Source organism: Talpa europaea (genome assembly GCF_964194135.1).
Source record: "Talpa europaea genome assembly, chromosome: 16".
In the NCBI taxonomy this organism is placed as follows: Eukaryota; Metazoa; Chordata; class Mammalia; order Eulipotyphla; family Talpidae; genus Talpa; species Talpa europaea.
The window spans coordinates 1676347-1701104 of NC_140084.1; the positions used below are offsets into that span (position 1 = coordinate 1676347).

The following is a 24758-nucleotide window of genomic DNA, read 5'->3' on the forward strand; positions in this document are numbered from 1 at the left end:
AAGACCCCACACTCACTGCAACATGGACGAAGCCTCAAAAAACATAGCGGGATGCACCTCGTTTGAACTGTCAACGACAAGCAAATGCACGGGGGAAGGAAGTAAGCTGGTGGCTACCTAGGGCTTGGATGGTTGGGTGGGGACTGGTTTCTTCTGGGGTGAGAATATTCTAGAACTAGATAGTGATGATGGCAGCATGATTTTGAGAATATATAAAAACCACTGAGTCGCACACTGTAAATTCATCATCCATGAATTATAGCTCAGTAGAAAAAAAACAGCTGAGGCACAGAGAGATGAAACACCCAGGTGGCGTGTGACCCAGGCAGTTTTGTGTCAAGATCCTGGCGCTAGGAGAATGTAACTCGGAGTCATTACAGCCTCTGCGAGCAGAATGTTGGGGTTCAAACCCCGGCTCCACCACTTACTAGCTGTGTGACCTTGAGCAAGTCACTTAACCTCTCTGTGCCTCATTTACCTTCTCTACAAATGGGGCTTTGATAACAGCACCTGCCTGACACGGGTGGTGAGGTCAGATAAATCCTTCATAAGAGGCTCCACCGTTCCCGGAAGCCCTATACTCTCCAACACAGCAAAACCTCCCCTTTGCAGTCCAGGCTTCCGACATCCCAGCCTCACCCACATGCACCCCGGAGGCCTGGCTTCATCCTGCTTGTCTGGAGCAGCCATACTCAGGCCCCCTGCCAGAAAGCCCCCTGGATGGCTCACACACTCCTTCCCCGGTCATCTCCAACACCTGACTATGCCCCTGAGGCCCCAGGGCTGGAGCGCCTCGGGCACTGTGGCAGGTCCGCTGGCTCCTGGACCAGCTTCTTTGCAGCCCTGGGCTCCTGGCACATCATTCCACCTGCCTGGAAAATAAAGCGAAGGGGCTCATCCTCCGGACCCCCACGGTGTCCTGGGGATGGACAGCGTGAGAGGCTGAGCTGGGCGACCCTCTGAGGGGACACCCTGTTCAGGCCGGGGGGTGTGGGCAAGGGGGAGGCACCCGCACAAAGAAGGCACTAGGGCTGTCGTGCTCCAGGGCTGGCCTGGTCCCCAAATCCAGTGCCGCTCTACAATGGAAACCACGCCTTCCTTCATCAAACTGTCACTTGGTGGTTTCTGTCCCCCACCCCCACTCCAACTCACTTCCCCATTTCACTGCCAACGTGTCCCGCTCTCGGCTCCTCCCACACCCGCCAGGCCGGCCTGCCCTCCATCACGGCTCTCGGAGCTGCCCCTCTGCTCTGTCCTTCCTGTGTTCACGTTACAAATAGCAGGTCAAATCCTGCTCCCCGGGGTCGCCACGACCCCAGTGCAGGAGAGACCACCCCCTCCAGACGCCTCAGAACCTCTCGGAGAAGACCCAGCAGCTTCCCAGGTCCTTGCTGCCGCCCCCAGACCCTGGAACTTGCCACAGCTGGGGGGTGTGAGGGGCCTACGAGCCCCAACATGGCGGCCACCGGTCCCACGTGGCCGGGGGCACATGAGAAGGGCTGGTGTGATGCGGAGGCAGAGCCCCACTTTGGACTCATTTTAATTCATTTCATTTGACATTTCCATGGGTCCACGTGGCTCTTCAGTGTGACCTCTGGACCGGCCACATCAGCACACCTGGGCTCCGGGAGGATGCCAACGACCTCGCGGCTGCAGGCGGAGCCTTCCTGCTGGGCAGGGACCCCTGGACAGGGGCTGCCCTTTAGGGGTTCCAGGCTCACCCAAGTGCGGGCCACCTTCATGCCCCCACCTTCTCCCCTAAGCCCACCAACTCTCCCTTCCTTTCTCCTCTTCTCTCTGGCTTGTACGTGAGCAGACGGGCGTGAGTAGAACCTCTTGTGGGGATCACACGGTATATGAGTCAAGTCATTGTGTCCAAGGTTTAAATTATACAGTGATTATGTCCATGACTTCTCAATAAAACTGGAAAATACAAAGCCCTACCACCAACTCCTCAGGATCTGCCTCTGACACCACCTTCTACAGGAAGCCCTCTCAGGTTGCTTTAGCCCAATGGGAACATTCTGTTCTGTGAGCTCTGGGGTGGCCTGCCTCGTTCCCAAGCCCAGAGCATGGAGTCCACTCAGGCTGATCGCCTGCCCTCCTCAGGTGGCAAAGAGGGCCCCTGAGGCACGACCTGTGACTTACTTTCCATCTTCCCTGGCCCTCCAGGGCCTGGCACCCAGCAGGTGCCTGGGAACTGCCCCAGCAGTTGTAAGAAGCCAACATCTCTTTCCAAACCAGGGCCAGGAGAACAAAGTTGGTTGCAGGCTATTTGCTTTATCGCTCCTGCCACTGGGCTCACCCCACCGGTCTGACCCGCTGCAGCCTCTCTCGAGCCAGCACCTGGGAGGTGACAGAGGCCTGAGTCAAAGGCATCAAAACCAGGATGAAAAGCTGGGCAGGTGGAGTTACTGGTTTCAATAAGCCAAATAAAACCTCGCATGCTTTTCATGAACGTCTCAGGGCTGACGAGCGCGGTGGCTTTGTCCCACAGCAGGTGTCAATTGTACCCCAGACCCGAGAGGCGCCCGCGGTGGCGGTGGGTCGGGGCGAGGACAGCCCTCCCGCAGAGCGTTCCCTCCACAACCACACACTTGGCAGCCCCGCTCTGGTCTAAGCTCTCCCGGACGCTGTGGCCTGGAAGGGTGACCGTGACCAAGCAGCAAGGTCGTCCAGAACCCCCTCGGCCCCCCCGGAGGAGGCCCTGGGTCTGGCTGGCGTGCCTGGAACTCACACAGAGCCTGTGAGGCCCACCCGGCTGCTCCAGTGTCTCTGGGAAATGGGGGGCCCTTTGGCCTGGGAACCTGGGGCCACAGTTTGCAACTTGGCTGTAACCCCGGAAGCCACCAGAAACCTCACTTTCTGTGTCCTCTGCCAGGCTGGGGAGCGAAACCCCCGCCCCCACCTGGGCTCAGGCAGGAAGTGGCCCCAGAGCCACGCTGAGGCGGTCTCCAGGGGTGAGCTATGAAAGGGTCTGTCCAGGTCGAGGGCATGGACAATCCTAAGACACCCACCCAGGCCCACCAGGCCCTGAGGCCGTCCCCGCAGCGCCCACACTGCAGCAGACCCAAGACAGCCTGCCCAAGAAGTGGGGAAATGCGAGGGGGTCGCCAGCAAGTGCCCGCTGGCAGCAAGCCTGGGCTTGCCTGAGGGTGCCTGTCCGGGAGCAACCAAGCCACGGAAATGAGACCCCGGCGCTGTCACCGCCGCCAGGAGCCGGCCAACACCGACCACATGCCTACTATGCGCAGGACGCCTACTATGCGCAGGACGCCCCACGGAGTGACTCAAATGTACCCATTCTTTGATTTCTCATGGTAAGCTCAGAAAACATCGCCCTCCACGCTTTACTCCTGAGTAGACTGAGGCACAGCGTGTTTCCATAACTAGTCCAATGGGGCCACCTGGCTCCTAAGTCCTCAGTTCCACTCCCGGGCGCTCTTCCCGTATAATAGGGAAGCAAGGACAGAGCCGGCGCCCGCTTTATCACGAGCACGGAGCCCGGAGCCCGGAGCCCGGAGCCCGGAGCGGAGCGAGTATGCAGCGGCACCAGCCTGAGCAGGGCAGCGGCCGTCGGGCTGGGAAGGCAGCAGGGAGGGCTCCCAGGGCCTGGCCTGGCTTCAGGAAGCTGGGTTCCGTCCAGGAGGGGAGGATTCGGCAGGAGCAGCTGAATGCTAACACATCAGGCAGCGCAGGTTCACCCTGGGGGTGCCCTCCACCGCTGCACCACGCTCACACTCTGGAACCCGTGTGTCCGGGAAGGAGATGCTCCCTCCTTCGGGGTCCCCAGCACTGGCGCCCCAGGGGATTATCAGAGAGGAGCAGAGGCAGGGCAGCTTCCTGTCCTACCCCTGCAGGCGTTACACTCCATCATGCTGTTGTGAAACTGGGGGGGGGGGGGGGGGGCCAGGAATCTCTGACTTAATGCTCCCAGTTCTCAGGCTGCTCCAGGCCTGGCGTGCCTGCCTCTGTGCTCCCGAGCGGGGTTATCAGCCCTATCTATGCAGCAAGAAACTGAGGGAGAGTGGAAGGTTTCCCAACAGCCTCCTCCCCAGATACCTCGCCCGTATCTGGGTCACGAGCCAAGCAGGCTGCTCCAGCCACTATCAACCCCTGGTGCCGAAGTCAAGGCTGAATATTCATGAGTCGATCCGGTTCCACACTTTCATTTCTGGCCCAAATTAATAATTTACCAGGGAGTTTCATAAAAATCAGACATCGCTCATTAGCAGTTCCCCAAAAGGCACTCCGGTCTTCCCACTATGCGGGGAGGGGCTGGTCTTTCTTTCTGTGACAAATGCACACCACCCTTCGTCTCAGGGCCCACCCTGGCTCACAGGGCTAGTGCATCTGAAAGTGGGGGTCCCACTGCTTCACGGGGCGACCGAGAGTGAACTCTCAGCTGCCCCACCCGGCACCTGCCAGGGCACTTCAGAAGCTGCCCTGTACCAGGCTGGAGACTTCTCCCTGGTAAAGGCCAGGTCACGGCCCGCTGGCAGGTGGGTGAACCTAGCAGACTGCGCTTTCCAAAAGGCAACAGCTCCACACACCTATGCCCCCGCCGGCCCTGCACCCAGCTTCCGTCCCCGTCCCGTTGGAGAGGGATCCCCTCCAGCTGAGCCCGGTGGGCTAGTCTCTCACCCAGAATGGAGCCCTGGGAACACCGGAGCTGGGTCCCAAAGCTGCCCCCTGGGGACCCAGGACACCTGCCTGTGGCGCCTCGAGCCACTGGGTGGGGAAGCCGGGTGAGACGCTGGGGCACCGGCACTGAGAGCCCCAGCCGAGGTCCGGCCCACAGCCCGCATCCACAGGCCTCCAGATGATTCCAGAATCTGGCCTCCAAACTGTTCCAATCAGCGGCCGGACTTCCCAGGCCGAGCCCCAGGGTGCCCTTCCTGACACCTGACCTGGACACCTCCGAGCTAACCCGACCACACGCGTGCTGGCCAAGGCCCCTCCATCCCGGCAGTCCTGGCCCCGTGGGACCCGCCACCGCCTCCCGCCATAGGCCCGCCTGCCCCGGTCAGTACCGAGCAGTGGCTAGAGATGAGCGGCAAGGGGAGTGTCCCTAACAGGAAGTGGAGGGCAGAGAGGCCAGGCTGGGCCCCTGCGGGGAGGCCTGAGGTGATGCTCCCGCAGCCCCCTTCCCAGAGGTGAGACCCTGTGTGTGAACTGCCCCCCAGGCAGCTGGCCTCCCCCACCGCCTCCAGCCTCCCCCCTGCTCCAACATCGTGGTCCCCGCAGGCAGCCCCACCCCAGCCCTCCAGCAGCTCAATTAAGACCTGGGCCTATCTCCTCCTCCTCTTTCATGCCCCAGGCCTGCCCCTTTCTCTTGTCAGATAATCACGGGAAACCAGCAAACGGTTGACACAGTTACCAAGACAACAGAAGTTAGGACTGGCGAGGAGGTCTGAAAGCTAATCCTCAATGAATTATAGGACAAGAGTGACAAGGGGGTGGGGACCAGTGTCGGGCAGCTTCAAAGAAGGCCGGTGTAGCGACAAGGTGCCGTCTGCCTCTGAGCTCCGAGGGTGTCCTGGCGTCCTCTGGGGGTGGGAGGTGGGGAAGGAATCCATTATAATTCCATTCCCAACTGCAGATGGTCTGACACCCTCCTGCTGACCAAACCCAGGGTCCAGGCCAACCTGATGGGGGGCAGCGCCGCAGGGCCAGGGCGACCTACTCGCGCGATTCCATTTCCTCTTTACTTATTTAACAACTTGCCGTCTTGTCACGGCCCGGCTGGCTGACAGCCATTTCGGGAGGCTGAGCAAAGCCCTCGAGCGCTCGCTGGCCTGCCTAGCGCCGGGGGCGCAGGGGCAATGCCCGCCCTGCCCTGGCCCTGCCCCAGTCCAGAACAACTCACCCAGGTCTCTCGGGAAGGCCCCGTCCTCCATGCAGAATCCAAGACTCCCCACAACCCAGGAGGCCTCTGTCCCCATTTTACAGGCCAGGCGGCACCTGAGGCCCAGAGGAGGCTGCTGACCGGCCGAGCCCCCCACCAGCCAGGAGCGGAGGCCGGCGGTGCCCCAGTCCTTGTTGCACTGCACCATCCAAAAAGTCACCCCCTCCTCCTGGACTGGGGCCCTGCCCCATGCCCCTCTTCTGTCCAGGAGCCCCGCCTGGCCCCTGTCTACCCTGCTCTTTACTCATCAAGGACTCCTCTGCAAGGCTCGGCCCCCAGCGCTGAACTCCCGGCTGTGTCACCAGGTTCTGTCTCATGGTTCAGCCGATGTCAGCCGGGTTCTCACGCTCGGGCGAGCGGGGGAAGCCCCAGAGGGCTGGAGCACAGATTCCTCAGGGGGCCTGGGGAGTTCCCAACACCCTGCCTTTGGGGTCCCACTTTGAGAATCACCCACACTTTGCCCCTAGACCACCAGCCCAAATAGGCACTCGCCCACCACACTCTCCTTCACGGACACGACACCCAAGGCCCCTGCCTGACCCCAGCTCCAGGACTCCTCAGTCTTGGGGGCTTCTGCTGCGCCCCCACCTCCACAAGGCAGCCGCTTCCTAAAACAGGGGACCAAGGTGCTTCCCATCCAAGCCACCGCCACCTCCAGACCCCACCTCTTCACTGCGGCCTGCTGTCCACGACTCCAGGGCGCCGGCCCAAGCCCACCTCATGCCCCAAGCCTCCTCCGGGGCTCCCGCCCCTGCAGCCACAGGCATCCTTGGCCCTCAGGGCCTTTGCATGCGCCTGACCCCCGCCCCCCAGCACTTTCCCCTGGTATCTTGCCAGGGCTAATGCCTCCCTTTCTTCAGCTCTCTGCCTCCTGGATAAGTCAGCCTCCACCCACGCTCCAGACACCCTGGCCCTCCCTGCCATGCTTCTCTCCAGAGCCCGTGTCCAGGACATGCAAGATAGGCACACTGCTGTACTGGGCGTGCCACCAGGGCGCAGCCCCGGAGCTTCTCTGTAGCTCCCTGTGCCGGGCACAGCGTACACACAGGCGCTCCAAAGTCCTGGATTCCTGCCCAGGGCTTGGAGTCAAGTTCACTCGTCACCGGCCTGGGACATTCAAGACCCTCCAATGCGAGGCCAGTGTGAAGGCCACCATCTCCAGGGGCCTGGCTGACCCCGGACGAGGGGAAGCCCTGCCACCCCCCTGCTGGGCCCGAGGACAAGGGGTCCTGAGTCCTCCGGGGACCCAGCGGAGCAAGGCCAGGGCCAGAGCATCCCCTCCCGCAGCCGGCCCCAGCCTGCCTGCTCCCACTGTCCTCCCCACGCCCTGGTCCAGGACCCTCGGTTTCAGGAGGGGGCCCCCTGCAAGCGACCCCGGCCTCTCTAAAGGCAGGTTCCACAGCACTGCCACCAGAGGGCGCTGCTAAGAAGCAGGGCAGGGCTGGTGCTGTGCCCTCTCAAGACCCCCAGTAGAGAAGGGGGTGGCTTTCCCTCAGAGTTAAGAGTCTCCTCTCCGCACCTCCAGAAAACTCTACACACAGTCCTGTATTACTGGACCCCACACCCCTGCCACCAGCCCAAGGCAGGGGCAGCCCAGCACCCAGCTCAGCACGCCCACGTGAACGTAACGTGTACGTGACACGCTGGGTGCAGCGCCACTATCCTTGGCCCTCCTCCTCACAATGCTGGCCTCCTTCAGCCCAGCCTCACCCGCTCTGCCCTTCTCACTTCAAGGTCCACCTCCAATACCACCTCCTCCATGGAGGCATCCTTGATTTCCTCTAGGATGATCCTCGGAGATTCCAGAGCCCTTCGTCCTTGCTGATCTGGCGCCTGAAGCGACTGGCAGCTAAGACACAGACCTCCTTTGCTACTCCTGCCCGGTCAATCCAGCACAGTGCCCAGTACTCTGTGGGGCAGATCTGGCCGAGCTTGGGGAGTCTTATTTACGAGGGGACAGACTTGTTCTGTGTCCCAGAACAGAAGGAGGTCAGATGTGTGTGTGTGTTCCCTTGAAAAGCAACATTCTAACCACCCAGGGTGGCGCAGCAGGTCTGACCAGGCCAGTTTGCGCGGGCCAGGCCTAGCTGGCCGTCAGGAACCCGACCCCAAAGAGACCACCAAACCGAGAGTGGGAGGGGTTGGGCCGGCTGACCTCTGCGGTCCCTTCCAAGTCCAATGTTCCGTGACTTCCCAACCCTACAGGCCATTAAGCAAGTGGCCAAATGCCCAGTGGGCAGCAGGCCAGGCCTGGTCAGAGGGTGCTTCCTGTCTCGCTAGGAGCCAGCGGGAAGAAGACGGGGCAGGCGCCGAGCCTGCAAGGCCGTGGGCTTCCAGAGGGGCCTCAGCAGGGGACTGTGTGGACTCAGGGTCTAGGACAAGAGGGGGCCTCGCCCAACCAACCCCCCGACCCCTCCAGCACAGCTTTAATCGGGCAGCTACAAATCCTGATTTGTGCCGGGGAAGGCCTGGCATCAGTGGGAAAAAGCCGGAAAAAGGCATTTTCCCCTAAAGACTTGTAAAAAAAATTCTCACTGATTTTCCCCCCTTTACCCCAAGCCTTCACAGCTCTAAATACGCCACACTTAGTAATTTTACGAGCAAACCCAGCTATACATCACACAGTTTTATGTTCCTAGATTAACAAAAGGACTTTAAATCTATATGGAGCTCTTAAAAAAAAAAAAAAAAAAAGCACTGCATCTATTTTTATTCCCTCACCCCCAAATTCAAATTCCCTCTTCCCTTCTAATGCACTCCCCTGGCCCATCGCCACCCCCCCCACCCCCCCCACGGCCTGGCAATTTCTGCTGATCGTGTAGCCAGACCACCAAGGAGAGAAATGCCAAACACAGAGGAAGGCGCCCTTTGCTGAGGACCCAGGAAGGGGGCGCACAGCCCTTTGTGAGGGCTACTTTAGGGGGGAAAAGGCTTCATTCTGGGGAGGGATCTGCAAAATGGAGTATGACAGGACAATGCCTGGTAGATGAAGCCATCTCTGCCAGCCCAGCTTCACCCAAGTCCCTTCCAGAATCAGAAGCCTAGTCCCGCAGTCTCCTGACCTCCGCTTTCTTAGCACAGAACGCCAGGGTAGACCAGATGACCGGACGGCCATCGCGTTCGACGCTGGAGAGGAGGAAGCTCAGCAGGGCCGGCCCGTCCATGCTCAGCAAAGGTCCAGGGGCAGATGGGCAAGGGGAGCGCGATGTGGGACAGAAGCCCAAGTCCAGCCACTTGCTCCCACTGCTGGCCCAGGCCCTGCGGCTGGGTGGCCCTGGCAGCTGCCCCTCTGACCCAGCACTTCCTCCCGCAGAGACGGAGAACGGGCCGCCCCAGTGTCACGACGACTGTCTGCACCCAGAGCATGACAGAACCTCCTCCAGGCTCCAGGAGTCAAGACCGGAAGCAGCATGGATGCTTCCAAGGGGCCGTATCAGCCCCCACCCACGGAGGAGCAACCCACGGACGCACGTCAGGCAAATTCTACGGAGAACCAAATTGAGCAGGGGGTGGGAAGCAGCCCTGGCCCCTCGGAGAAGGGCTGGGCGCAGCTGGGACAAAAGGGCCCCGGCTTTCCCAGCCGACAGATGGAACTGTGGCGGCCCCTCCTCATTTCTCAGGGGTATCGGAAGATTAATTAGTGACTGCCTGGAAAGTGCTAGATGGGAGCCGAAATGCTTGTCCCCGCTGAGTTTCTGAGCTGTAAATAAGCAGCTTTCTCAATCACAACTGAAATAGCAATGTTGTCCTTTTATTGGACGCAGATCCCATTAGGCAGACCTGCCCCCCAGAGCAGGCCTGGGTGGCTCCGAAGCCTGCCCCCGAGCCACGGCTGCCTTCGGGCCCAGGGTCTTCCCACCACACCAGGCGCTGGGCCTGAGCCAGTCATAGCTGGCTGCAGCCGACACCCACTCCCATTCCGGCTCCTAGGGGAAGTCTACGGACAGCCCGTCAGAGGCTAGAAGACTCCGGGGCCTGGGCCCACAGTTCTGGTCTGGGCCCCTCCAGCGGCTCCCCCCACACAGGGAGGCCTGAGGGAGACCCATAGCCACCCTCACACTGGGGTTTTCTGGAATAAAATCCAGGCAGCTCCCCATAGGCCGCTAGCGTCCAGCTCACTTCTTGGGGTTGGGGGGAGCCCCAGTCTATGGACAGCCCACAGAGGCTATTTAGAGAGGCCCAGGCCAAGCTGACCCTTGGGAGGCAGCTGGGGCAGGAGAGGTGCTCCGAGGGACCCAGATTCTCCGAGAGCAGCCGCAGTAGGCTGTGTGGCTCTGGGCCAAGTCCCAGCCCTCTCTGGGCCTCAGTCTCCTCGCTGGAGTCCAGCGCGTCCTTCCCAGCAGTGGACAGTAAATCGAGGGGAAGATGGGTCACCCAGAGTTCAGCGTGGGGCCGGGTGGGGTCAGCTGACAGCTGAGGAGCCCGTCCCTCACGAACTCCAGGAACAAGATAAGGGGGCCGGCAGGGCGCCGCCGCCAACACCAACGGCCAATTCCCTCTCTCGCTCGTTCAACAAATATTTATTAAGCAGGGACTCTGGAGCCAGACTGCCCGGGGTCAAAGCCCGGCTGTGCCATTTACTGCCTGTGTGACCTCAATCTCTCGGTGCCTCAGTTTCCTCTGCTGTCAAGTGGGATAAACGTAGCCCCACCTCCCAGAGTCAGGCCAAGGATTAAATTAACATGTTTGCTGGTGAGGGAGGGGAGCTGTGTCAAGAGGGGGCCACGGCTACCTCTTCCTCCTTATTATTTTCATTTTTCTTATTGTTGGCATTTGCCTAGCACCGAGCAGAACGTGAAGGAAACACGCAGCCCCGGCCTGCTGGCGCTCACGTCTGGTGGAGTTCAAGCAAGGCTGTAACCAGGCGCGCCCTCAGCACAGGAGTGAAGTTCGAGAAGAGGCATCACATATTTAGCGACGGAGGAAGGAGGAGACCCACCCGCTGGCCCCCAGTTCCCTTCTCACATGCCTGCCTCCTGCTCCCGCGGCCACCAAGGGTCCCTCTGCAGGTGTCATCGTCCCTCTCCCCCACCCCACCCCCACAGGCCGGAGTTCAAGTCCTGGCTCAAACACCAAGTCCTGTGATTTTTCTACAACAGTCCTGCCTTAGGAATGATTACAGTGCTCACTTGCTAAGCGTGCGCGTCCTCGGCCCCAGCCCTGTCTTGCAGGGATCCACTCATCTAATCCTTTCCACAGAGGTTGGCAAACTTTCCTCGTAAAGGGCCAGATAATAAATATTCTAGCCTCGGCAGGCCTTGTCGCCAAGAACCCAACTTTGCTGTTGGAGCAGCAAAGCCGCCGTGGACAGGACATAAAAGAATGGGCGTGGCTGCGTTCCGATAAAATTTTTATTTACAAAAACGGGGTGGGGGCGGCCGTGGATCCCCAGCCCCCGCCTTCCACTGATACCGAGGAAGATACACTTATGGACTCCATTTCACAAGCGGGAAAACTGAGTGCAGAGACCTGCGGTCACCCACACATGGCGCTGAGCAGAAGTGGGGCTTGAAACCACAAGGCCTGCCTGGCTCCCGACGCCAGCCGTAGGCAAAGTCCCTGGGGAATAACTGCTGGGCGGGCTCTGGGCCTGGGCTCCCTGCGCTTACAGACGCCGCAACAGAGCTAGCTTGGGGACAGACCACGGGTCCCACCGGCCCCTGGGCGCCCCAGCTCCGACTGTCACCTAAGGCTGCAGAGGCCTTCCCGCTCCAGCCTGAGGGCAGCAGCTGGCTCCACCTGCCTAGTGCCTAGTGCCCAGCACGGCAAGTCCCGGGAGCCTCGCTTTGCTCCTCTGTGAAGTGGGCAGATGGTGTCCAGATTTCAGGAGGGTTCCTGCAGGGGACTTGCAGGGGGGGCCACGGAGGTCCAGGGAGCTACCCAGGTAGTCACGTGACCACAGCCCCCACCACGGAAGATGCGTCGCCGAAGCGGCCACCCCACTGGCCATCCTTGCTCCCAGCTAGGCAGCGACAGTCTTACACTGAAATGACAAAGCAGCAACCCCAGGCGGAGGGAGGGGGGCTTAAAAAAGAAAAAAAAAAGTAGTGGAGACTAAGCTCGGCCGCAGGGACCAGCCTGCCTGACCCTGTACTCTGCTCCCCGACCCGGGCGGCCCCGAGGACCTCACCCTCCTGCCCCGGGGCTTGACACCAGCTAGGACTGATTTCCCTGCCCGGCCTTGAGTTTCCCAGCCTGCCACTTCCTCCTTTCCTTTCCGAGGCGCCCAGTGTAAACAGAACACGGTCACCTGACAGCGAGTGTGTGCCAGCCACCACCGATGGCAGGTGAAGTGGGGTGTAGATTACAAACACCTGTGCTCTGAGCCGCCCTGCACTTAGGAAGATTCATTTTGCCACAAACTGGCACTGAGCGTCTCCAGGCGGGCGAGCGCCGGGGAGGCGCAGCAGAGACAGCAGGAGGGGCTGCCCCGCTCCCCGGCAGCTCCCAGGCCCGGGCCAAGGCCGGGGCCAGGCCGCCGGCCACAGCCGCAGGGCAAGGCCGGGGCACCTCCCCAGGCGGAGGCTCCCAGCCGCCCGGGGCTGGTCAGACTCGGCCCTTTGTAAGTTGGGGTTCCGGGGTCAGAGGAAGCTCAGATCTGCGCAGGGCAGTGCGGACCCCAGAGGGGCACCTGCCTTCGTCTTAGGAATCTGCATTCCAGGCAGCAGAGAAAAAAAGAGACCCCGAAGCAAGTGGAGACCCTGAAAAAGCTTCCTCTTTCCTCCCAACGGGGAGAGGCAGGCCTGCTCGTCCCTGGGGGGGCGGGCGCCCTGGAGCCCCCACCGACGCTGGGCCAGGGGAAGTGGACACAAGCCACACCGCCCACAGGTCCTCCCTGCCTTGCCCTCCCCTGCTCGCCGGCCCTTGCTGCGGCAGCTCGCTGGAGGCTCAGGGGGCCGGGCCAGAGCCAGCGGGGCGCGGGTGTCCAGGCCCCGTGCAGCCCCCGGCTCCCCCAGGAGCCCCGGCGCGGGGAGCCCCGGCGCGGGGAGCCTCGGCAGCAGCAGTGACGGGCGGCGGAACTGGAGGGAAAAACCAAAGCCCACCCCGCAGCGCACCGTCCTCAGCAGAACTGTGGAAACCAGCCTGCGGCGGCAGCGTCCCCCCCTGCCCGGCAGCGCCCCGCGCCCCGCCCCCAGGCCCGCCGGCGCCCCCACTTCCATAGGAACCGTGTCAACCCGGGAAGGCGAACTCTCCGAGGAAGGGAAAACAAACAGCTCATTCCTAGAACACGCGGTCACCCCAGACCTGCCTTCCCGACCCGCGGGTCACGCGGCCCCCGGGGGCGCGGGGGGGGGGCGCCCCCAGCACCCCGGCCAGGGATCCCTGGCGGGCGGCTTCCGTTCTCGCCCCCACGTCACGGTGCTCGAGGCCGCAAAGTCCAAATGAAGCGCACTCAGGAGGGGCTCCCCAGCTCCTGCCGCCACCCCCCCCCAGCCGCCCGCGCCGCGCGCTCGCCCGAAACAGAAAGTTGCAGGCCCGGCTGTCAGCGCGGAGGTTCGGGGACAGGAAGCCCCGCGGCCGGCGCCCCCCCCTCGGCAGGCACAGAACCTTCCAGGGAATCCCGGCAGGAAGGGGGGCGGGGGGGGCGGGGGGGGCGGGGGGGCGGGGGGCGCGCCCGAGCGGAGACCGCGCGCGGGGCCGGCCGGAGCGCAGGCGGGCGAGCCGGGCCGGGCCGGGCCGGGCCGGGCCGGGCGGGGTGGGGGCGCCCGCGACCCGGCCGGGGCGGCCTGCGGGAAAGTAACTTCACACCCGCGGCCGGCTCGCCCGGGGAGGCCGGGGCGCCCCGCCGCTCGCCGCGCCGCCGCCGCGGAGCCGGCCCCGGGCAGACAAAAGGAGCGAGACGCGCAGCCCCGGCGGGCGGCGGGCGGCGGGGGCGGGGGGCGCGGGGGGCGGCGGGGGCCGGGGCGCCCCGCGCACGTAGCGCACACCCCGCGGGCGCCCCCCGCCGCGGGGGGCGTGGGGGGCGCGCGCCCGCGGGGGCGCGGGGGCCCGCCGGGGGGCGCGGGGCCGGGGGCGCGGTGGGGCCGGGCGCGCGGGCGGCCGCTTACCTGGTAAGTAATACAGCGGCGGCTTCAGTCCGAACATGGTGGGGCTAGAATCCCATCGCGGCCGGCGCGGGACGGAGAGCGGGGGGCGAGCCCCGAGCCCGGCGGGGAGGCGGGCAGCGCCGCGCGAGCCCCGGCCCGGAAGGGTCCGAACAATGAGGCGCCGGCCGCGGGGGCCCCGCCGGGTCCTGGAGGGCGCCCGGGCGCCCCGGCCGCAGGTCCCGGGCAGCGACGGCCAGGCCCGCCGAGCTCGGCGCCGGTGCCTGCGCCGCGGGTGGATCCTGCCTTTTGGACTTGAGATGCAAATAAAAAAGGAGGGGGGCGCGCGGGGGAGGCGGGCGGGAGCGCGGAGGGCTGCGCGAGGAAAATAGAGGGGGAGCCGCGGGTGATGAAATTGGGGGGTTAAGCTCTTCGGGGATTACTCATTGGCGAGGCGGCGGGCGGCGGGGCGCGGGCGCGGCGGCCCCGGGGCGCGCGAGCAGCGGGCGCCCCCATTCAGCCGCCGAATGTCAAGGGCGAGGGTCAAGAGACCTGTTTCCAGCCGCGCGGCGCGCAGGGGCCCGGGGGGGCCGCGGGCGGGGGGGCCGCCGGTTGCCAGGGAGAAGCCGGCTTTGTTTTCGTTTCCCCTCGGCCGCCGGCGGGGGGAGGGCGCGGGCGCGGGGCGCGGGGAATTAATACCCCAACAGCCGACGAGGACCGGGGGGAGCGTCTCCTCGTCGATGGAGGCGCGGCGCCGGCGCGTCCCCGCAGGAGCGGCAGGCCGCGCCCCTCCCCCGCGACACCCCACCTCCTCCCGGGGCGGCGGGGCCGGCGTCCCGCGGCGGACTCCGGGCCGGGCGGGGGCGCGGCGGGCGCGCGGCCTCGCGGGGGCGCGGGCCGGGCCGGAGCGGGCGGCGCGCGGCGGCGAGGGCCCCGCGATCAATTTTCATGCAAGAATCATTATCGGTAAATTGGAGAGCTGGCCGCCTGACAGCAGATTTGTCTCCCCTAATGAAAGCGAAAGGGTAGGGGCGCCGCGGCGCGCGGCTGCAGGCGGCTCCTTCCGTCGCTGCGCGCCGTCCTCCGGGAGCCGCGCGCTCCGCGGGGCGCGCATAATAGTTTCACTTGCGCGCGGCCCCCCGCGCGGCCGCCGGCCCGGCCCGGGGGCCGAGCTGGCGCCCCGCGCCCGCCCCGGGGCGGCGCTGCCGCGGGCGGCGGGGTGCCGGCTCTGCTCCCGAGCGGGGCCGCGGGCGCCCCGGGCCCCCTCCGGCTGCCCAGCCCCGCGCCCTGGCCGCCCTCCCTCCCCACCCACGTCTGACAGCTGCGGGAGCGGGAGCCCGCTCGCCGCCGGGACCGGGGGGGGGGGGGCGCGGGGGGAGGCGCCCCCAAACCGTGCCCCCGGGGCTCCGGGCCGCCCTTTGTGAAACCCACACGGGGCTGCGGAAACGGCACCCGCCGGCCCAGCCCCGGGCGAGCTCCTGGGGCGCGCGGCTGCTCCCCCCGCGCGCCCCCCCGCCCCCGCGGCCCCGCGGCAAGTGGAACCGAGTGCTTGGTGCCATCGCGCCCGCCGGCGGCCGTGCTCGCGGGCGCGCAGCCCTCATCAGCGCCGGCCCCGGGCTGCGCGGGCCCCGCCGCGCCATAGTAACCGGAGCCCGGCTGGTGTGGTTTGAGAACGATCAGGCGCGCCGTGCGAGTGTGGCGCCGCCTCTGCTCCCCACGCCGCCTCTTTCACACCCGCTCGAGGAGGCCCCATGTGATAATTCCCCAAATCGAAGGGGAAAAAACCCCGCCGCCAAACCACATCCTGTGCGCGCATTGTCCGGCCCAGCCCGTTAAAGAGACAGGCTGCGCCCCGCGCCCCCCGCGCGGCCTCCGGCCACGGCCGTTCTCGAGCCCTTTTCCCTCCGGGGGGCCCCTCGGGGGGGGGGCGGCCCGCCGGAGCTGCGCCTCGGCGACCCTGAGAAGTCACCTTTTGACCCCGGATAGAATCACCTGGTTTGAGGCGCGGGCCGCGCCCGCAGGTGGGCACGGTGGGGCACGCGGTCGCGCCGCGCCTGGGCGCCTGCCAGGCCTCCCGGCCGCGGCGCCCATCAGGGGTCCCCGCGGCAGCCGCGGGGTCCCTGCTACACGCGGCAGCTTCCGTGACCACTGAACTCCCAGGCTGGGACCCCCGGAGGGCCGGCGGGGGGAGGGGCCCGCCGGCCTCGGGCCCCTCGGTGCCACCCGCCCCTGCCGGCCCCCCGCGGACAGCCCCCCGCGCGCTGGGCGGAGCGGGCAGCGGGCGGGCTGGCGCCCCGCCCCGCCGCCGCCAACGGCTGGGGCGCCGCGCGCCGGCGGCTGCGGTCTGCGGGCCGGGCGGCCGGGGCGGGGGCGCGCCGGCCCCTCCAGCCCTCCCCCCCCCCCCGGGCGGCCCCGCGCGGGCCCCGCAGGGCGCCGGCGCTGCTGACCCGGCGGGTGGACGCGGCCGCTCGGGGCGCGCGCGGGCAGCCGGCATCTGGCCGCCCCGCCCCGCTGACCCGGGAGGTCGCGCCCGGCCCGCGGCGGCGGCGGCCCTTTGTTTCCGGGGCTGCCGGCGTGGCGCCCCCCGCGCCCCCCCGCCCCCCGCGGCCCGGCAGAGCCCGAGCTCCACGCGGCGCGGTCGGGGGCACCTGCGTGCCCCTCGCCCCCGGCCCCCACCTCGCCGCCCACCTAGTTAGCACCCACGCCGAGAGCCGGGCCCCTGGGGGCGGGGGGGGGGGGGTGGTGGCGGGGGAAGGCACCAGGGAAGGCTGCACGGGGGGGGGGGGAGGGGGGAGGGAGAGGGGGGAGGGGGGTGCCTCTCACCCCCCCTGCTCCTCACAAGCTTGGGAAATCTCTGCGCCCACTTGGGGGAAAAAATAAAACTATTTTTAAAAGCCCCTAAACTATCAGTTTCTGTTGTCATTCTTTTATTGGTTTTTAATTCTCCGGGATTACTCGAACAACAGTAGTAATTAATACTAAACCTTCCTCTACTGTATATGCTAATGGCAGGAGCCATAAAAATTAATTTGCAAACATGTCATTACACAATGGCTGTACAGGCAATAAACCTGTAATTATGGGCCAATCATAGGCAGGGTACAGAGGGAGGGGTGCCCCCCAATCTGCCGGGTGCCCCCCTTCCCCTGCTAAAGTGGGGAAGATGGTGCCAGAAAGGAGCCTGCCTGTGGGAGCCACCTGTGGAGGCGGCTCCCAGCTCCGCGAAGCCAGGGGGTCTGGGGTTCTGCGTTCCCTCTGGTGGCTTCGGTGTGACCCCCCAGAAGGAGCCGCTCCGGGAGAGGCCCGCGAGGCTGAACCTGGGGGTGGACAGGCGGGGTGGGCCCGGGGAGCTGCCCGGAGTGTGGGAGGCAGGAAGGAGACCCCGCGAGGGCAGGCCGACCCCCGCAGCTGTGGCAAGGCCTGCGTGGACCGATCTTCCAGGCTCCGGCCAAGCTCTAATTGCTTCAGCCACGCCCTTGGGAGGGAGGCGGGCTCCGGGAGTCTAGTGACACCCAAGCCTCTTTTGGCCCTGGGTCTGGGTGGCTCAAAGTAGGTTAGTGACATTTCCTGGTGACAGGAACGAACGTTTGTAAGGGAGGAAAATATGAGATCCACTCCGGGCGGGTGGCTGCACGCAGCGCGTCCAACCTGATGCCAAAACAGCTGAAAAATATCAAGCCACCCCGCCATGCCAGGCAGCCTGCTCGCGGCGCGGGCTCCACTGAATGGCTGGGTTGTTTGCCATAATGTGGCTGAACGGGGAGCTGGAAGGATTTTCCCTTTCCCACTGGCCCTTGTGGCTTGGCTGGCGTTTCTGGAACCCATCACTGTGGCCATTCATCCCCGGGGGGCACCCCTCCCCCGAGGGTGCCTGCGGCCTGGAGGGGTGGGAGGCGCGGCCCGCCTGGGCCACCGCTGGACCAGCTGCCAGGTGCCCAGGTGAGCAGGGCAGCGGCTTGCCCTTCTGGGTCTTCACCCCAGCAGGCTTCTGTGCGAGAACAAGGGTCTCTCCTCACCCCTCTTCCTTCTCAGAGCCTGCCTGCCTGTGGCAGTACCCTCCCCCTCCCCTCTCAACTCATTTCTGGGGAGCAGTCCTGGCATCTATAGAAAAGAGGCCTCCAGGATCCCTGCATGAGGTTGGGGACATCTCAGGCAAACACCCTCCTCCGCCTCTCTAACAGGCCCCTCCCCACCCCCACCCGGCACGTCAACTCAGGGTCAGGGGAAGCTCCGGGCCGGTCCTGGGCAGAGTGGAAAGAAAAGAAAATCACTTTGTCTCTCGCTGGGGTAACAAGCCGGGGCCTGGCTGCTTCCCTGGAGGCGCTGGATCCTGCTCCAAAGATGCAGGGGGCCCCTCCTTCCCACCCCTCCCCAGTTGAACCTTCAAAATGGAGGGGCCCCAGACTCCCTCTAGCGGGGAGACAGCCTAGCCGGCCAAGAGAGTCAGCTGAACACAATAAAAATAGCCTCCCAGCACGTGCTGAGAACACCCAGTGTGCAGAGGGGTCTGGAACAGCGGCGGCGGGGCGCCTGGCACCTGGCCACATGGTGGCTGCCCCTGTGTGCCCAGGGGCTCTCGGGGGTCATCCGGGCCAAGCGGTGGCCTCACCTTCTAGAGAGGGGAGCTGCTCCCCAAGGATTCCAGAACGGGGCGACTGCAAGGCCGCACGGCTAACCTGAAATGCCCCCGCCTTCGGCTTGGCCCTCCATGTCTCTCTGTAGGATAATCGTGCCAGCTGATATTTCCTGAGCTCTCATTCCTGCCAGCTGCTGTTCTAAGCACTTTTCACAGATAACTCATTGGAGCCTCAGGATCTCCCGGTTCAAGGTCACCATTAGGAATTTTCTATACGGGCACAGATAAGTCAAGCATCTTCCCCCGGGACACGCAGCCAGCAGGCAGCAGCGCCTGCGTTGGTCCCAAAGTCCACGCTCACAGTCCACACAGCTTGGACTCCCAGAGACCAGGGTTCGCGGTCCACCCACGGGTGCCCTCAGGCAGTGATGTCATCATTTTGAGCCTCAGTTTTCTCCCCTGGAAAATGGGAGGAATGGCCTCTGCATTCCAGGAAGATGCGGGCGTGCCTGGCACAGAACTAGGACTCCCTTAATAGAGCTGTAATTATTCCTGTGTTGTGGATAATAGCAGCTCCCGAAGGGCCTCGGCACACCCGGCCGCACAGCTACGTGCTGCTACGGGCGTTATCTTATCTGGAACTCGCCCCCACCCCTGCCGGGCAGACCTACAGTGACCCGCACTCCCTCACTCTGGTTTGCATATACGAGGACTGGAGGCCCCAAGAAATGAATCACTCAGCCCTGGGCTCACAGGATCAGACACGCCCGATCCCTCCCTCTGTCAGCTCCAGTCCTCAAGTGACCGGACCCTGCCTGAACGTTCCAGGTCTCAAGAGCACAAGTCTGAGGCTGGAAGAGAAAGGAGAAGGCTTCTGAGTGGTCACACCTCACCGTGCTCCCGAGTGCCCAGTGCAGTGTGCTTCCATGGGCTTTCCTGTTATCCTGGGCAGCTGCAGGGCACCCACCCCCAGGGTGTGCCGCCCTGTCCTCCCCGGGTCCCTGGGGGCCGGGTTGAATGGTGGCCCACCCAAATATACATCTGCCTGGAACTGCGCCTCATTTGGAGAAGAGGCGGTGTTAAGGCTCTCTACATGAGGTCATCCTGGGGCGCTGGGCGGGCCCTGCATCCTAAATCAAGCTTCCGTATAAAGCAACAGAGAGAGACAAGCAGACGGATGGGGAAAAGGCCACAGAAGCCAGGCGGGAAGTGGAGGGAGGCGGCCGCAAGCCAAGGATGCCGAGAGCCCCGGGACCCGGAGGAGGCGGGAGGGGAGCCGGAGGAGGCGGGAGAGGGCCTCCCAGAAGCCTCCGAGGCAGCGCGGCCTTCCGACACCTTGACTTCAGATCTCCGGCCTGGAAAACGAAGGCGGCACACGGTCTGACGCTTAAGCCACCCAGTCCAGCTTACAGTAGTTTGTTCCGGCAGCCACAGAGAACGATTATTTGCTCTCGCTTCTGTAAGAATGAGATGCTCTCTGTCCTGCCAGCCCAGGAGGACCCTGGGAATTGTGCCAGGCCAATGCCACAGGCCGGGGGCCAGCGGGGTCAATCTCTGCTCCAGGTCTGCAGCAAGGAGGGATTACATGAAGACGAAGTGTCCGGGGCTCCCAGACAGGCATGCCCCGTCTTCCACGCAGCCGGACTCAACAGCCCACAGGGAAAAAGGCCTTTCCTGGCCTCTCTCCTCCCTCGGGTGACCCACATTTGCAGATCACTGGGTGTGGCCAACCAGCCTTGCCGGCTCAACCTCTGCACAGAGGGCACTCTGGCCTCCTGCATCCTGGCCGGCCACGCAAGGCCTGGGGAACAATCACAAATAAGCCCTGGTGGCTGACTGGTCACCAAACCTGCTTCCCTTTCCTCTTGGGCTCACACCCAGACTACTTTCTCGGCCTCCCGCATGGTTATATGGGATCAGATGACCACGTTCTGGACAAGAGAATGAGCTGGAAGGAATTAACTGGCCACTTCCAGGCCTGGCCCAGAAGGGCCTCTGTTTTTCTCCTTCTGGGCCTGCCCACCCATGTTCGCTCCCAGGAGGACCTGGACTCCACGCAGCAAAGACAGCAGCACCTCTGCCAAACCCGCCAACGCCACAGAGAGCGGAGGCCTGCTTGGCCCCCACCAAGTGTGTATTATGGAGGCCTGGAGATGAGGAACAAATGTGTCCTATGTAATTTCTGCTGTGGTTATGCTTCTGGCACGACGAGCCCTGGGCCATCAGGGCCTCTTTGTTACAGCGGCTAGTGTGGGATGAACACACATACCCGCAGGCCCCTTTACTTAATGGGGGTTCTCAATGCCCGAACACACTTCATGCCTACCCCACGAAGAGTGCTTTAAGGACCTTATCTCTTTTCATCCTCACGACAAGAGGACATCGACCAGCATTCTGATTTTTCAGATGAGCAAAGTGAGGCCCAGAGAAGTAAAGTGACTTATTGACGTTCAAAGGGCAACAAGAGGAAAAGTCAGACACGAGCCCAGACCTTGTGCTTTAGACAGTGCGCCACGGTGCCTCCCTGACCTCCGTTCAGGAGGAGTTGGCAGAGAGGCTTTAGCCCAGAAACCCTTTTTAATTAAAAGCAAGACAAACCAACCTATAAGGCAGCAGGGTGAGAACACTGCATGGTGCTGTCTGCACACACCCTGTGTACTTGACCTCCGGTTGAGGCCTGCCGCTGGGGTGGGCTCCACACGCTTGGCTTTGGGAAACCAAAAAAAGGTTTGACAGGACAGAAGCAGTGAAATGGTCATCGTGCTTCCTGCACGGATGCCAGAAAAATCAGATGGAGCCGGAGCCCAGGGCCGCCAGGGCCACACAGCTCATCCCTGAAAGGGACCCCGCGCCTGTCCCATGCACCTCCTGAGACCGCGGCGGCCACTTCTGCGGACAGTCTATTCATAATCCCAGGCAGCTCTGCTGTCAGCACCGGCTCCAAGCGCGCCAACGCGGGCCTGCCAGCGCTGCGGAGGAGCAGCTCGGAGAAAGGTCTCCCGCTGGGGAGGGGAGGCGCTCCCTCCACCCCGCCCCGGCGCAGTGGACACAGCGACAGCCGAGCGTGGCCTGCCTGCTCAGATCCTGCTGCCCGGGGCAAGCCGACGAGGCTTTCTTCTTCCCACCGGTGCCGCCGGCACACCAGGGACCAGGCAAAAGCCTGTTCAAGGGAAAAAGGCATCTGTGACAGTCCTTCCTGCTGTCTGCTGCGGGTGTCTGCCGGGGAAGATGTTCCTGCAGGGGCGTAATTACCCGTGTGCGGGAGACACACAGATCTCCCTGTCTACCCCTGGGCCTGACTGCCTCAGATCTCTGTAGCCCTCTGGCCGACACGACGTGGCTCTTCAAAAGCAGCTTCCTGCCCGCTTTCCCCTCGCACTGGACACTGACTTTTCTGGGTGGCGGAATCACAGTGGGCAACCCCAGGGTCCCGCTTATCCTTTTTCTCCTTTAAAGATATCCTGGGCCAGCCCTGCATCTCCCTGGCCACTCTGTGCTGCTCCTGTGGCCTGGTCCTGATGAGCCCTGCGACAGTCATGCCTGACACGTCCCCACACGAGCTGCACACAGCACAGACGTGGCACAGTGGGCATCTGGGGCCAGGTCCCTCTTGTTGGGGACTATCCTGCATATTGTAGGGTCCTGAGCAGCACACCTGTCTCCATTCGCCAGATGCCAGAGCACACCCCAGTTGTGACAATAAAAATGTGTCCAGACACGGCCTAGCCCCACCCCACCCAAGGTGGGGGCAGAATCCCTGCAGTTGGGGGCCATCGAGATAGTACAAAGGATCCGCGCTGAGTGACCTGAGTTTTACACCTACCTCCGCCACTGACTTTGAGCAGACAACTGCTCTGCTAGCCCCAGTGTTACCATGTGAAAAATCAGCGGCCACAAATGGGGTGCTGTGGTCTTCCGGTCAGCTCTCATGGATCTTAGAAGCCATGCTTCCAAAGTTTGGACGAGACTGTCTCAGGAAACAGGATCAGAAGGGAAGTAATTTTGTGATGTTGCAACAGTTAGAAAAAAGTGGGGGGTGGCCACATGTGATGTGGGCAACCCTTAGGCCTTGGACCTCTCAGAGTCCCTCCCTTTTCCCCGTAGTCCTCCTTCTCTCCAACCAAAGCAAAACCAGCTCTAAAAACAAAAGTAGCTTGGCAATCACTCACACTCTAGTATAATTTAGCCCCGCCTCTACTATCTTCATGGAACCAAGGCTGTGGCACTGGCTGGAGCCATCTCAGTGGCTACTTGGAACCACTGGAGAATGTATTCCGGAAAGGCAGGGCAAAAGGGCCATTCTTCCCACTTGGGCTAAAAGGGTGGTTTCAATTTCATAACTTCGTATTATGTGAACTTTGGGACACCCTGTGTTATATAGTCCAGTTCAACAGCTGCCATAGGGGAGGGAACAGCACCAGTTAAGAGCTGGCTGAGAGGATTTATGTGGTTCGGAGGTATTGTGATAAAGACTTGGGTCCAGCAGGGCCACCAGCAAACCAGGCGCAGAGTGGCCGGGTCCGCCAGGCTTCACAGCCATCAGCCTCCTGACAGCACCTGGCAAATACCAACTTGTGCTGAGCTTGATGGAGCAGCAAGGCTAGAACATTCCCAGTTGGCAGCCACGGTCTGACCCATGTGTACCAAAGACAGGATTTCCGGTTGTTCCTGGGGGTGGATTATCCCAGAATCAGCTCTGCTTCAGCTTTGAAATGGGAGGCAGGGTGATTATCCCTGGGTGGGGGTGGGGGGTGGGGCAGGGGGAAGGGCATACCCCGGTTGGTTTAGTTCCCTAGAGTGGGAGGCTGGGGCTGTGGGAGGGGATGCTGGGTCCTGGCGAGCTCTGTCCCCAGCACAGGTGCAGCCTGACTGTAGGCTGTGCTGGTCTTCAGTCTCCTCCTTGGGAGGATGCTCGGACTGAGTGATCCCCCAGGCCTTCCAGCTCCTCAAGCCCGTGATTAATAAAACTCAGACGCACCATCTGCTCACTCTGACATTTAAGGAACAGAGCGGGTTTCCAAAGAGAGAGCTGGCCCGCGCGGCGCGCCTCTCCTTCGCCTGCCGACAGCGTGTGGGTTCACACCTCCCGCAGTCTGCCCGACTTCAGAGTCGCACGTGGGGTCCTGCCCTCTCCCCCCAAAGGTCAGAAATGGAGGAGCTAGCTTATGCTGCAGCCACACTCTGAACTAGCAGACCCCGTGGGCTTTCCATCCTCAGAAGGCCTCCTCGTGGCCCCAGAGTTCATGGCTCGCTGGCGCTTACTCCCCTTTCTAGGGTCCCGTTTCTGGGAAGTGAACACCGCCTCCCTGTTACAGATGGGAAACGGTGCTCGCTATAGCAGTGAAGGGTCAGGCCAAGGTCACGCAGATGACAAGCAGTGAGACAGAGATGTCCCCTCAGCAGTGGCCAAGAGTGAAGACTGCTGTGCCAGGCAAGGCCCCCGCTGCTAAGTCATCAGGTGGGCCTTCGCTGTCCCAGGTGGTCTTGCCCCACACATGGTGTGAAAGAAACCAGGTCTCAGGCCTACTCTGTTGCCAAACCAGACCACAGGCCTATGCCTGGTGGATGGCCCTGCTGTGTCCACCAAGGGGCAGATCGATATCTGTGGACACCTGAGGCCAAGAGCCTGACGGGGGTCACTCTGGGCCCAGAGACCCTCCCGACAGGCAAACTCCAGAAGTTGTTCTGACTCTGCCTTGGAGCTGAGCTGGTGGCTTCCCCCATCCTAGCTGGGCCTCGCAGATGAGGCCCCTGGGAAGGCCCTGTCCCAGGGCCAGGCACCCATGTTGGCTGAGCCTCGGCACTCCCCACTCAAGCTCTCGCTGCGGGGTGCCCCTCCCGGGCCATGCTCCCTCCTGGAGGCAGCTGGCTCTCAGATTCAGTCTCCGCAGCTTCCTTCCAGTGCTGGACCTGGATGCCCACTCTGCCTGAGCCCTGGGCCCGGCGCCTGCTGCTTCCTGTCACTCTCCCTGAGCATGCACGGCTTTTGCGCCCTCTCCTTCGTCTCTCCCCTGCTGCCCTGGCCTTTGGCGAAGCAGCCTGAACTTCCTTTTTCTCGTAAGAGCCAATAAAATCAACCCCAAAAGCTGGATAAAAATATCCCCCCAGATTCTTAAAGAGCTGAGAAGACCATAAAGTGTCACTAGGCCCAGAGGGACAAGGGAAACCAGAACCCCAGCACAGACCTGCACTGAGGACACATTGGTCCCAAAGGCCTCTGTGCATCCTGCAAAATGTGACCTCACAGGTT

General features: G+C 63.2%; 1 protein-coding gene across 1 annotated transcript in view; it reads right to left on the reverse strand.

Annotated features, from left to right (window-relative positions):
* GSE1 (Gse1 coiled-coil protein) overlaps positions 1-13993 on the reverse strand; it is a gene marked incomplete at both ends in the record, with an annotated part of 82240 nt that extends 68247 nt beyond the window's left edge. The window contains one exon of the mRNA XM_084257748.1: positions 13957-13993. Coding sequence (XP_084113874.1) covers positions 13957-13993 — 37 coding nt within the window. The remainder of the gene's footprint in view (positions 1-13956) is intronic.
* Positions 13994-24758: the final 10765 nt, after the last annotated feature.